General features: G+C 40.0%; 1 protein-coding gene across 8 annotated transcripts in view; it reads left to right on the top strand.

Annotated features, from left to right (window-relative positions):
- The window catches only part of VPS13D (vacuolar protein sorting 13 homolog D), a 229,268-nt gene that overhangs the window by 39,190 nt on the left and 175,291 nt on the right, over window positions 1–14,787 (top strand). For 6 of the 8 annotated variants that reach the window (XM_081057695.1, XM_081057694.1, XM_081057693.1 and 3 more), the window contains 4 exons: window positions 1,849–2,880; window positions 6,854–6,944; window positions 8,498–8,624; window positions 10,141–10,321. In XM_081057695.1, the coding sequence (XP_080913821.1) occupies window positions 1,849–2,880; window positions 6,854–6,944; window positions 8,498–8,624; window positions 10,141–10,321 (1,431 nt within the window). The remainder of the gene's footprint in view (window positions 1–1,848; window positions 2,881–6,853; window positions 6,945–8,497; window positions 8,625–10,140; window positions 10,322–14,787) is intronic. The other 2 variants (XM_081057697.1, XM_081057696.1) reach the window with 1 other exon arrangement.

Genomic DNA, 14,787 nt, shown 5'->3' with positions numbered 1-14,787 from the left:
GCCACTGGAAGTAGTTTCGATGGGCCTGGAAGTAGGTAGGGCAGGGTCTTGGCCTCACCAGGGCAGGGCAAACTGTAGCTACATTGATGGAGACTCAGAGATTGCAGCCGCTTACAAAGGAAAAATGAATTCTGCCAGCACTTCTGTCTGGGAGAAAGCTGCCCTTCCAGCCCTCATCCTGAGGCCAGACAATTTAGTTCCTCCCCATATGTCCCTGGCGCCTTTCCACCTGCTGCCCTAGCGCTGAAACTCAGAGCGAGGGAGTCTGTCAGCGAGTAAGTTCGTGGTCCCTTTAAGAGGAGCACCTGGGACTGCAGCTCCCTTCCGTCTTACTCAGCCACAGTCTCTGCTGGTTTTCACAGTCAGAAGTTCTGGGGACTTCTCTTCCTGGCACTGGAACCCTGGGATGGACGCCTGACATAGGGGTGGGACCTCTCGTTCCTCAGGGGGGACCTCCGCAGCTGAGATAGCCCTCCCCAGTTTTAACCGCCACACACAGGGTGCGACCAGCCCATTTCACATCACCACTCCTCCTACCAGTCTCGAACGTGGCTTCTCCTGTATGTCCTTAGTTGTAGGACTTCTGTTCAGCTAGACTTCAGGCGATTCTCAGTACTGGTTGTTCTGTAGTTTAGCTGTAATTTTGATGTGGTCATCAGATGATGTAAGCACAGTGTTTACCTACTCTGCCACCTTGACGGGAAAGCCAATGTCTTTTCACTTTTGGTTTGTTCGAATCAGGATCCAAAGAAAGTCCATGCATTGCATTTATGTGATGCATCTTGTGGATCTCTATTAACTTAGTTTTCCCCTCCTTTATTACCCCATGCCCTTATTTTGTTGTGAAAACCAGATCAGTTCTCTTGTGGAATGTCCCACATTCTGGATTAGGCTGTTTGTTTGTGGTGTCACTTAACTTGTTCCCCCACATTTGCTGTAAACTGTAACTTAACTCTACAGGTTTAATTGGATTCACGTTCTTTTTTGGTTCTTTTTGGGGGCGGGGGCAGACACTTCAAAAGGTAGTGCTGTGTACTTCATATTGCATTGTATCAGGAACCCTATAATGTCTAGTTGTCTCTCTGTTAGTGATGCTAAAATTGATGATTGCATTCACGTGGCCGGAACCTGATCCCTCCATTGTAAAATTCTCTATCAATCATTCCTATAAGGGCTTATTCCACCGATGAACTGGGATGGGATAAATTATTTAGTTAGGGGTTACAAAATGGCCACGTTTTAATTCTATCATTTTTATATCTGTTTGGAATTCCTCTGTTAAAAATTGCCCTTAAGTAAATAAAAAACTTGACTGAAAATATTTTTAGTAAGAAATTGTAATTGAAAACAAAGTAAGGGAGAAAGGAAACATGAGTAATCCTGGATCATCATTATTATCATTAAAAAGTACTGTCTGTTTGTCTAACTTACTAAACATAGGTTGTTACTCTAATTGGTGATGGCCTGTGAGTTTTAGAACCAATGGTCGTGTTTCTTAGCCCTGTGGTATAACCACGTTAGACATTTGGCCATGTTCCTTTCAGTTTCTACAGTTGTCTTTGTGGGGTTAGAGTGACTTTGCTGACTCAGGCCTATGATCAGTGGCACTTATTGAACATTTATTGTGTCTAAATTATTCTGTGAGGTACCAGGGGAGGGCCTTGTGAATAGACTTGTGTTAGAGACAGGTACGAACAGAAAAAAAACAAAGGAGACGGTCCTTGCTATGCAGTAATTTATAATCACTCAGGGGAACCCCATACAAATCAGCTTTGGAAATCAGTCGGCAGTGTAGCTGAGTGCAATTAGTGATAGTAGCGGAATAACTGTTTTTCTCTTTGCATACAGGTGGTGTTAGCAAAGCATGTGTATGAGCAGGTTTTACAAACGCTGGATACTCTCGTGTATAGTGAAGATCTGAATCCGTTTCCAGGCAGTGCTCCCTCCTCACCTTGCCCTAATTCTCCTCTGCCTTCCCTCAGTACCTGTGGAGAACCTTCCATTGAAAGGAAGGAGAATGGATTGTTCAGCCACTCCAGCCTTTCTAACTCTTCTCAAAAGTCCTTGTCTGTGAAGGAAGTGAAATCCTTTACCCAGATTCAAGCCAACTTTTGTATATCAGAGCTTCAAGTTCAGCTAAGTGGAGATCTGACTTTGGGGGCCCAGGGGCTTGTGAGCTTAAAGTTTCAGGATTTTGAGGTGGAGTTCAGTAAAGACCATCCTCAGACTCTCTCCATTCAGATCACCCTGCGCTCTCTGCTGATGGAAGACTTACTGGAGAAAAATCCAGATTCCAAATATAAGAACCTGATGGTGTCTCGGGGCGCCCCTAAGCCTTCTAGTTTAGCACAGAAAGAGTACCTCTCTCAGTCTTGCCCTTCAGTGTCCAATGTGGAGTATCCTGATATGCCTCGGTCTCTCCCTTCTCACGTGGAGGAAGCGCCCAATGTCTTCCAGCTGTATCAAAGACCCACTTCGGCATCCCGGAAGAAGCCCAAGGAAGTCCAGGACCAGGACTGTCCCTTGACCCCACCACCTTCTCCAACAGTAGACGAGCCCAGGATACTCGCTGGAAGGAGTAAATTTGATGATTCCTTGGTCCACATCAATATATTCCTGGTAGATAAGAAGCATCCCGAATTTTCTTCCATTTATAACCGAGTGAACCGAAGCATCGATGTTGATTTTAACTGCTTGGATGTGCTCATCACTCTGCAGACCTGGGTTGTGATACTAGATTTCTTTGGAATTGGCTCCACTGCAGACAACCATGCAATGAAGGTACCGCCTGAGGACCCTCTGCAAAACGTGAGGTCGGAGTCAAACGCTGTACCAGAGTCTGAACTTCAGGACCCAGTTAACACCAAGCTGGATCTCAAGGTATCAGTTCCCTTTCACTCCTTGAAGTTGTAAGAATGCATTTTGGTTTGTTTATTTGAATGCTGTCTTTGTACATTTACTTTAAAAAATAGGTCTTATTAGCAGGGGAGCTATGTAGTCTTCTAGATGTGGGTTACCAAAGGGTAGACGTTACTATCTGACAAAGGGTTTTTGTGTAAATTCCGTCTGGAGGCAGGGAAAATACATGGTTTAAGTAACTTTTTGTCTTTCCTTTGGGTTGTACTGTATAATTCAGTGGATTACTTAGCTTCTCTGAGCCTCGGTTTCCTCATCTTCCATCATCTAAGGAAGATAATAAAATGAGGTAATGTGTGTAAGGCACCCTGCAAAGTGTCTAGTACATGGTAGGTCCTTTACAACGTGGCTTTTATCATCATCTCCCCACAGGCTCAGAACACGTCTGGCCTTTCATTGAGGGTAACAATACAGCTGTAAGGAATGAAGTCTCAAAAGTCAGACTGCCTGGGTTGGAAGCCTAGCACTTTTGTTGTTCACAAAATACAGCTATTTGACCCTGGGCAAATTTTTTAACCTCTTTTTCCCTCCATTTTCTCATCAATAAACTGAGGGTGTTAAATGGTGCCTACACCATCGGGTTGCTGCAAGGATTCAGTGAGGTAATATAGGTAAGGCCCTTTGCACAGTGTGCATGGCTGGAAATAAGTGTTCAGTGAATGATAGCTATTATTATTTTTACTATTACATGGATTGCCATACTTGTAACTTGTCCTTGGTACTCATTGCAAATGTTTAAAAACACATGAAGACAGCATTTGAATTTAAGGCTGTTCTGCTCTGTGTTATCAAACAGTGAAGTGTGGCAGTGTTACGTTTAAGGACCAATTGGTGGTACATCGCTGTAGCTAGTACCAGCCCTGGGCCCTGGGCCCCTGCCAGCGGCTGGTGACGTTTGTGTGCGTCGAGGATGAAGTTCTTCCTGGACGCATCTTAGCATGTGTGGACTTGCGTTTGCTGATGGATAGAAGTCAGGGAGGAGAACCATGTTTTATTTAGTTGCTCTTTTCTTATTTTCTTAGCTGGCAGTAGGCTTCAGCCCTCGGGAAAGGTGAGAGCTCTCTGAAGAGTTGGGCATGAACCAGTTTTACCCCTCAGTGTGACTGGATGCCTTTGCAGAACTCTGTGGCCTCTGGGACCTTGTTTAGCAAGATGAACGGCACCTGGAGAGGCTTTCCTCATTCCTTTGGACTCCACGTGTTCGTGACTGTCACTTTGTTCTTTGGTGCCCCTAGTAACTACCTGCCTTAGGAACCCTTTCGTGTTGGGTGTGGAGCGCTTCTAGGGGCTTTGCATAGATGGATGTAGCTGGTTTCACAAGAGAACAAGACTAGAGAAATGCCCCTCAACAATGCACTTTTTTAGAGTAAGAATTTTTGAGAACATTTTTATCGCGAAGATTTTCAAACACATCACAAATAGAATAGTATAATGAACCCCCATCTACCCAAGCCTGTGAGATTCATCACATTTACTTTATTCCCTTTTCACCTCTTTGCTGAAGTATTTTAAAGCAAATTCCAGGTGTATCATTGCACCTCTACGTACTTCAGTATTTATTTCTAGAAAATATAGACTGTTTTTTTATAACCACAATGCATTGTCACATCTAAATTAACAAGAGTTTCTTGGTATTACTTAACACTCACCAGTCCATACTTGGATTTCCCTGATTGTCTCAAAAATGCCCATTTCCTGGTACATTGTAGAGGAATGAATGGTTTAAGAAACTTCATGTCTTTCCTTTGATCTCCACAATTCAGTGGAATACTTTTCTTTTTTGAGCCATAGTTTCCTCCTCTACAAAATGAGGAGAATTAAGTAAAATGACATGAATTTTTGGAACGGACACTTTACATTTGCTGTCTTGTCTCGTAAATCTCTGTTAATTAAGTCAGCCTTTCTCCCCTTTATTTCCCCCATGTAACTGACTTGTAGAAACTGGGTTAGCGTGCTGTACTGTCCCACCGTCCAGATTTGTCTGTTTCCTTGGGGTGCCATTTGACTTCTTTTATCTTCTAATTTTAGAAATGGATGCTAGTTTCAGACCCTTGGTCAGATTCCGGTTCAACTCTTGGGTAAAAGCATTTCTTATGTGGTACCGAGTGTATCCTGTCGCATTATGTCCGGAGTATCTGGTTGTCCCACAGGACAACATCTGGTTGTCCCACCTTTAGTGACGCCAAGATTCATGCTAAGATAGTGGTTCAGCGGGTGACAGCTGGATTCCTCCAAATGAAGCATTTTTAGACCGAGTGTATGTTATTTTGGTGATTAAGTGACCAGAGGGTTTATATTTCCCCCTTAACGATAACGAGATCCTTTTGTGGTCTGTGTCAAAAAGCTTATTGCAAGGGGACCTCTGTGGCCCTGGAGCGGCCCCTAAGCGCATTGCTCCGTCTGCAGTTATCACTCCTTTTTTCCCTGCCTTCTTCTACAAGTGTTTTTCCTTCTTTCCTCATCTCATTTTCTTTCTTTCCCCCATCTTTTTTTCCCCTAATCATTTATTCATCCAACATTTCTGGGCACCTACTTTGTGGTCGGCACTGAAGATTAAGGGGTTAGTATGGCACTGTCTCTGCCATTCGTGAGCAGTGAATGTGAACTGAGGTTTGAACTTCCACTTGCTCCTTCATTGTCCCCAGTGATGGCACCCAGACGTGCCTGCCTCAACATATCCTAGACATACACGCCCTTTGAATATTTCAGATAACAATATTACAATACGGAATTTATTACAAAGAATGTTATTCCTAAGACAGAAAATTTTGACTTTCTTTTGTTTTTAGTTGTTCTTGGAAAGAATATCCTTTTTTTTTTTTTTTTAAATTGGGGAATAGTGTGTTTTTCCAGGACCCATCAACTCCGAGTCAAGTCATTGTTGTTGTTTTTTAAAGATTTTATTGGGGAAGGGGAACAGGACTTTATTGGGGAACAATGTGTACTTCTAGGACTTTTTTCCAAGTCAAGTTGTTATCCTTCAGTCTTAGTTGTGGAGGGCGCAGCTCAGCTCCAGGTCCAGTTGCCATTGCCATTGCTAGTTGCAGGGGGCGCTGCCCACCATCCGTTGCGGGAGTCGAGGAATCAAACCGGCAACCTTGTGGTTGAGAGGACGCGCTCCAACCAACTGAGCCATCTGGAAGCTCAGCGGCAGCTCAGCTCAAGGTGTCGTGTTCAATCTTAGTTGCAGGGGTCGGAGCCCACCATCCCTTGTGGGACTTGAGGAATTGAACTGACAACCTTGTGATTGAGAGCCCACTGGCCCATGTGGGAATTGAACCGGCAGCCTTTGGAGTTGGGAGCACGGAGCTCTAACCGCCTGAGCCACCAGGCCGGCCCCAAGTCATTGTTTTCAATCTAGTTGTGGAGGGCCCATGTGGGAATCGAACCGGCGACCTTGGGGTCATGAGCACTGCGCTCTAACTAACCAGCTCAGCCATCTGGCCGCCCTGGAAAGAAAATCTTTGACTGTGGTTCCTAGATGAAGTCCCAATAGTCAACAGGGGCTTCAATTAAGTATTTGTCTAAAGACATTAAGCAGGATTGTAAGTTACATGTATCATTTTGTTTTGACAGATTTCTTAATGTGAGACTTAATGAACCTCTCTGAGTGATGACAGAAGAGTGCAATATTAAAGATAAATGCAGAAATGAGGAAAATTGTTTCATAATGTAAAACATTTCACTAACAGAGCCTAGACCAGGCAACCATAGACGAAGACACCACAGGACCTGGGTTTTAGATTGCGCAGTTGACTTCTTTTTTCATCAGCTCTTTCCTTAGATTTGACTGGCTAAAGAAAGCTGAAATGAGATTGGCATCAACAAAAGCTTCAGATCTCCTGAGCCTCTGTTTCTTCCTTGATTTTTGTTCTGCTGTTTGCCTGAAAGATGCCCTGTTTTCCCCAGTAATATTTGCTTTGCTCTGTGTTCTCAGGTTCACTCGCTGTCTCTCGTGCTGAATAAGACCACCAGTGAGCTTGCGAAAGCGAATGTGTCCAAATTAGTGGCACACCTAGAAATGATTGGTAAGTGGGGAAAAATCAAACTTGCAAAATCTGGTAAGAATTTCAACATCTTGCTCACAAATCGATTTGTCCTCACATGCTAAGTAAGATGTGGAGGCAGTGGCTTGATTGTGGTTATTGGTCTGGCCGTGATTTGTGGTGGCGTTTCCCAGATACTGGCCTATGGATCAGAATCGTCTGGACTGGTTGTTAAAAACACAGGTGTCTGGTGCACCCCATCCCATCCCGGGAATCTGATTCAGTAGGTTGGCGTGGGGCCCTGGCACCTGTGTTTTTAACTATCTGGGTGACTGTCTGATTTTGTTTTTCCAAATTGGGACATTTTTGAGAGTGGAAGGGGGCATTATTAATAATTACACCTGGGAAATGATCATATGCTAATTAACACCTGGCATATAGCAAGGCTGTCTCTGGGAGACCAGGGCATGTGTTCACTGTTGATATAAAGAGGGGGAGCCACTAGTAGGGGCCGTGGTTTTAAGCAGGAGGATATGGTAGCACACCTGGCATTCTTTCTAATGGGACTCGGTTGAAATTCTTAGGAGAACATAAGTGATCCACTGTATCAAGTTCTAAACAGCAGGGGTATATAAAGTGAATAAAATGCCATTCCTTCTGAAGGAACAGGTAATGAAATATGGAAGATTACAAAGCTCACATGTGGACTGTAGTTAGAAACAAGAATGTCCTTTGGGGAAGGAATGGACTGAAAGTGAGGTTTTTATACCTGCTATAAATTACTTTATAAATGCTTCCTAGAAGAGAGAGATCTTTCACATTGGAGAAGCTTTTTTGCCAGAGGACATTAAGAATCCAAAATAAGTATGTGTCTTTGATTCGCTGGGAGATGACCCAACATGCCCAGTATAAACTCGTTGTTTTATAAGGTTAATTATGATAAAATTTGTTTTGCAGAAGCAGCAGTTCAGCACATCCCTTTTTTCATATCCACCCCACGTTAAGAGTAACTCATGATAGCTTCACATCTCAGGTGCACATGGTTTAACACCATCAGGGGCTTCGCGTCTGATACACAGCGCAGTGGTTTCACACCTGCCTCCAGTGTCTGCCTGTCTTATTAATTTTTTAACTAAATTATTTAATTAAACCACACCAAAACCCACCTAAGGTGGCTTGAACACCTGCCATATCTCTGATACTTCCTCATTTATCCACAGTACAATTAATAGACCTTCGATATTTCACTAGTTCTAATTAGTGGTCCTATCACAGAGGGATCATGTTTCTATCTGTATTTGTAAATGTGTTATCCTTTAAATCGTGTATTTTAATTTCTTTCCTCCTGTAAATGTTCAAGTATGATGTTGCTGCGTTATTTCATTCCCCTTTGGACTTCTGCACTGAGACTACTCGAAAAATTGCATAAAATACTTTTTCTGGGGACACCGGAGTATGAAAATTTGCTTTTGGCATGTAGTTTGATGAAATAGTGAAAAGTCTGAGGCTTGTGTGTATCAGTTTTTGTTCCAGATATATTTAAGATGCATGACCAAAAAAAGATACATGATGCATTCTACTTTTAACATCTCTAGAGGGAGACCTGGCCTTACAGGGAAGTCTCGGGAGCCTGTCTCTAAGTGACCTGACAGCCCACGGAGAGTTCTACAGAGAACGGTTCACTACAAGCGGGGAAGAAGCACTTATCTTCCAGACTTTTAAGTAAAAACATCGCTCTTTTCTCACTCGACATTTTGTCATAATTGCTTGCTGTTTCAAATTCTTGTTACCTAAACAATGAAGAAAAGTTTAAAAAATGTTTACCTTTTTACATAAATTTGATATGATCTAGTTGTGAGGAAACCTGATTTATATTAAAATGGATCTGTGCTGTAGTGGGCTACTCAGGTTTCATAAACAGATGGGGTATGATTGAAATAATGCTGATTATTAAAAAGCCTGGGCTCTCATTCCAGTTTCACACTAACTTGTTCTGTGACCTCAGGCAACTCACTTCATCTCCACGCATCAGTTTTTCTATCTAAATATCGAAGGAACTATGTTAGATCAGCTTCCATCAAGCTGTAAACATTCTGCAATGATCTCAGCCTGAGAAAATTATTGAAGATGTGGGTGTTAAATTACATTATGCATTTTTTTCTGTATAAACATAATCTGGATTGAATCTTGTTAGTTTTAGAATTCAGAAGGCATCTTTAGGCCTAAGTAATTATAAAAGAATGGTTTTCTCAGAAGGTAGAAAGTTTAAAATGGAGGTTTCTCAACCTTTGGGGGAGCTGTTAGAAAATGTAGATATCCAGCTCTGCCCCTAATAATTATGATCTAGGGTAGTTCTCAGTGCTTTTTCTTTCTAAATGTATTTATTTTTTAACTTGCCAAAGTGATTCTGATGTTCAAACAGAATTGAGAAAAACTTTCCAAAGATATCTGAGAACTTTTTTCTTTCTTTCATTTCAGAGAGGATATCATACTCTACTGAGAGTTTAGATTGATTTGTTTATATTATTACCTGCCACAGTGGCATGGTTCTGTAATACACGAGATAATTAATATAAAACTCTTAACTCTCTGCTTGGCACAAAATACGTGCTTAGCAAAAGTGACTATGTCCTGTATGATAATCTATTATTAGGACACCATGCTCCATTAAATCAAAAACCATCTGGAAAAGTTTTCTATTTTATCTTGGAAGATAAAGCCTCTTTGGCTAACATTTCACTGAAGTCAGAAGATTTCTTTCTGCCTCTGGAAGACAGTTTCCCCCAGAAACGCTGGTTCTGTTGCCTTTCTTTACCCAATGTTTCATGGCCTTGTTTTTATTATCTTTCAAGTTCATATTGTCACAGTCTTTGCCAGGACAGAATGAGCTGTAATAATCCCTTTTCCTTAAAGTCCGGGAATTAGAGGCCCAGGTGAAAGGTCTGAACCACAAGTGGTTTCTGAGTGAGTTCTGGAATCAAATGACTTTAGTGCCTGGAGCTGCTTACCTACCGGTTTATAGCCCTGGCTATCACCAGACTTGTATGTAACATCCCAAACACATTGCTTTAGCTTCGAAAGGCAGTAATTATTGGAGATTGCTTTGTGAAACTTGATGTGGATTTCCATTGAATATCTAAAGCTCTTTTCTAGGGAAAAACCTAGATTGATGTAAGTTTTCTTTAAATACCGACTTGCACCTTGCTGCTGTCAGTCACGTTTTTGCCTTTGTGCCTAGATATGGACGACCTGACCCTCTGCTCCGGAGAGAACACGACATCCGAGTGAGCCTGCAGATGGCCTCCGTGCAGTATGTGCACACACAGCGCTTCCAGGCCGAGGTGGTGGCCTTCATCCAACATTTCACTCAATTGCAAGACGTCTTAGGGCGGCAGCGAGCTGCAATTGAGGGGCAGACGGTAGGTACTCTCAGTTCCCCAAGTTGCTTTTTCAGTTTGATCCGTGGAACTTTTAAGCCTCTAGAGATAAATCTGGAAAATTTCACTGAAAGAAGTAAAGGTAATTCGGTAATTTTATGCTCGGTAACGTCCTCCACGTAGTTGGTTATCTATAGAAATCGTACTGTTATTGGAGAACTTAAATCGTTATACATGTTCTCATCACCTTTAAAGTTTAGCTTTACCTTTCTCTAAAAAAAGATAAAAGAAATTTATGGATCCCACTTAAGACTTTTGGCCCTTCTAGGACTTTAGTGAGGATTCTTCTCTTGGAAAGTGGTCCCGAAGAACATACATAAAGAGGGTTTCTGCAAATAGATTAGAAGTTCCTAAACTTCTTAGTTCGTTGCTCCCTTAATGTCTTAGAAGTTTCTCCATGGCACATCCTAGGCCAAAGGAAACACCTAATGGCCTTTCCATTTGAAAAGTAAGGAAGACTAAACAATTTTATAAGTATATATGTCGTAACAATTTAGTAGCTGTTTGGAAAATAATAACACATAAATGAAAGAGTAATATTTTTATTTCATTTTTAAATAACCACAATTATTTGCTAGCTGTATGTATATACTCATGGGCTTTGTACAACTTCTCAAACTTGGAACCAGATAGGACATCACAGCCCTCATTTCCTGTTCCATGTTTATTTTCTCATGGTTCTTGCTTTTTGTCACAGCAACTGCTTAAGACCTAGCTTTGCAAAGATAAGACATCACTGAAAGGAATGTCACATGCTTTGACATGGAATGTGAACTCCCTCAAGCTAGTAGTTTGTGCAGTGTCTGACAGATGATGTGTTTCCCTAAAACACTAAAATGTCCTGGCAGTGTGCATACCTGTGAGTGTGTGTGGCAGTGTCTTGTGATACCTTGGCACACAGTCTGGGAACAACTGAAAAGGATTATAATAAAGTTCTTTGTAAAACTTGTTTTTATTTATTTTTAAACTATTAGTTAAACGATTATAATTTACGAAATAGATGCTGTCTTTATAGTGGCAACATTTAAAATTTTTATGTTTTAAATTAAAAATTTTTGAATGTGTTGTATATTGATTTGGTACAGAATCAAAGTAAAAAAGGACTTTCGGAGAAAAATCTTCCTCTCAGTTATTTTTCCTCACCACCTAGTTTCTATCCCTGGAAGCAACCAATGTTACTGGTTTCCTGTATGTCTTCCAGAGAATATATTTTTTAAAAATTTAAAAGTAGCATCATCAAATTATAGGGAATCTAGAAAAAAGAATCAGTCTTCCAATCTCATGGTACCATAGGTATGTTTTGATATATTTTCATTTTCTCCCTATACATGTTTCTGTGGTTATAATCATGGAGTATATAACTTTTTTTCTCTCCTTAAAACTTTCAAAAAAAATATGAGTTTTTGACATATCAAAATATCTATAGCGTGTATACAAGTTATAAAGTATAATAAAATGAACGTCCATGAATCCACCACCAAAATAAAAATTAAAACATTATTAGGACTGCTGTATGTATCCCTCCCTACCCCATTCCCCTGCCAACTCCTTAGGTAACCACTGTCCTGATTTTGGGTCTACCTATCGCTTTAAAAAAAAAAAAAGTTCCCATGTAGTATCTTGTTTTGCTTGTTTCAATCTTTACAAAATGTTGTTAAACTGTGTTTACTATTCTGTGACTTGCTTTTTTTTTTGTTACTTAGTGTGTTGAGACTCATTCGGGTTGTCATATGTGATTGCATTTCATATACTTTCACTGTTGTATTTTATTGGTGTAACACACATGATTTATCCATTCTCCTGTTGAATACTTGGGTTGTTTACAGCGTCTTATTGTTGTGTAATATGTCTACTGATGCACGCGTGTAAGAATTTTTTGAGCTACTTAGGAGTGGAATTACTGAGCCATTGGCTAATCGCATGTTTCTTTTTACAAGATAATTGTTTTCCAAAATGGCTGCCTCCATTACACACTCCCATCAGCAGTGTGTAACAATTCCCTGTAATTCATAATCCTTGCCAACACTTGCATTGTCGTCAACCTTTTTATTTTGGGCCAATTACTGATTATAAAATGGTGTTATATTTATGGTCTACATATGCTTTTTTAAAAAAAACTTAAATTGAAGAGAAGCATATAGTACATAGAATAAAATACATAAAATGTGTTAAGTTTATGCATATACTTTTGGAATCTCAGAACCTTTTTTCATAATCTTTTTTCTATCGTGCTTTGCATTTTTCATAGCTATCCTATTTAATGACTGTATAGTCCATCAAGTCAGTTTACCTAACCATTTACTTATTTTTTAACATTTGAATTACTTCTGGTTTTTCATTCCTATGAGTAATACTTCCATGAATATCTTTTTTTTTTTTTTAAAGATTTTATTGGAGAAGGGGAACAGGACTTTATTGGGGAACAGTGTGTATTTTTCCAGGACTTTTTCCAAGTTGTTGTCCTTTCAATCTTAGTTGTGGAGGGCACCGCCCAGCTCCAGGTCCAGCTGCCGCTGTCAGTTGTAGGGGGGCGCAGCCCACCATCCCTTGTGGGAGTCAAACCAGCAACCTTGTGTTTGAGAGGACGTGCTCCAACCAACTGAGCCATTTGGGAGCTCAGTGGCAGCTCAGATCAAGGTGCCACGCTCAATCATTAGTTGCAGGGGGCGGAGCCCACCATCCCTTGCTGGAAATCGAACCTGGCAACCTTGTGATTGAGAGCTCTCTGGCCCATGTGGGAATCGAACCGGCAGCCTTTGGAGTTAGGAGCGTGGAGCTCCAACTGCCTGGGCCACCGGTCCGGCCCTTCCGTGAATATCTTTGTGCACATAGTTTATTTCTTGAATAATTTTAATAGGAATGAATACTACTCACGATATTGAATACTGTAAGTGGTATTGTTTTATAGGATTTAGTTCTATAAAGCCATGTACATTTTTGTGACTCTCAATACAGCTTTACTAAATGTTGTCAGAATTATGTACATTTAGAACAATTATTTTTATGTGTGGTTTAAACAATAGTAAGTGTTAGTGTGGGGAACCATTTGGGTTGGGAAATGAGACACTGCATTACTGAGTAATTGGGTTTAACTTCCTGGGGGAAACAAATTAAACAGATAAGTCTTAAGCTTTGCTTTATCAAATTATATCAAACAAGCAGGTTAAAAGGAATGTTTCTCTATTTTGAATAGTGCTAAATGTGTGGACTTTGAAGAAAAATTGATTTTTTCAAGGATCTTTAATCCTAGCTGTTTGAGTCCTAGCTGTTTGATTTACAGAGAGAGCAAAAGACTTACCTTTGTTTGCTGATAAGATTAAGAGGCTATTTTGTTTGATATTTAAATTCTTTTCTCCTAATATTGTACTGGTAACAAGTGGTATTATCTACCTTTGACTTTAGCTGTATTTTTATTCCTATATTTTCTAGTGTCTGTAAATAATGATCCAGTGGGACTTTAAATTTCTTTTTAATCTTGATGTTTGAAATTAGAACATCATGTATGTACCTAATTCGATTGTGCCAAATATAAATTGGTGGTTTGTTTTTTACCCCAGAAGTATGACATAGTTTTCCTGTGTCTTCTACTTTATGTGATGTCGCTTATATTAAACTTCTTTATTCACTGAGGAACAAGAGTACAGATTTTTGACATGCAATTTAGAAATCTTGGAACAAGAACCTGCAGTCTGGGTGTTGTCATTATAAGCTATGTAACCAGCAACAAGTTTTTTCTTGCTGTTCTTCTGTTGACTTAGTTGTAGAAGGAAAATGGAGATAGCAAAAATAAGTATGTTGTACATTGGTTAATAATTATTTATTTGTATTAATGATGCTTTGTAGTTTTCAAAGTGCTTTCACATATATTTTTTCATTTGATCTTATGACAACCTTGTTTGTTCATTTCTTCAATTATTTAGTGAATGTTTATTGTGGAATGATGTATGGTACAGTACCAGTGCTAGGAACATAATGGAAAACAAGAAAGACAAGGTCGTTACCCTCATGGAGCTTATATTTTAGTGGGAAGATACAAATATGAATAAAGATAAATAATTATGATTAGGCAGTGGCTCATCTAATTTGTTTTTTTTTTTCGCTTAACATTATTTTTTCAAAGCAGAAGGTTTTCATTTTGATGAAGTCAAATTTTCCTCTTTCATGGTTTTTGTGTTTTATTAAAGAAATCTTTGCGAAAATTTTCTTCTATGTCCTCTTTTGGAAGTTTTACAATTTTAGATCTCTTCTGTTTTGAGTTGATTTTTGTGTATTTTGTGAAGTAAGGGCTGAGATTTCTTCCCCACATGTACATATCCAGACTATTCTTTTCCCGTTGAACTATCTTGGCACTTCCATTGAGAATCAATTGACCATATATGTATGTGTGTATTTCTTTTCTGTTCTTTGCATTTATTTATATTGTATGACAGTACCACCTCGTCTTGTGT

Source organism: Rhinolophus hipposideros (assembly GCF_964194185.1).
Source record: "Rhinolophus hipposideros genome assembly, chromosome: 8".
In the NCBI taxonomy this organism is placed as follows: domain Eukaryota; kingdom Metazoa; phylum Chordata; class Mammalia; order Chiroptera; family Rhinolophidae; genus Rhinolophus; species Rhinolophus hipposideros.
Note: the sequence above shows the minus strand (reverse complement) of the source record. Positions and strands in the feature narration are given on the sequence as shown.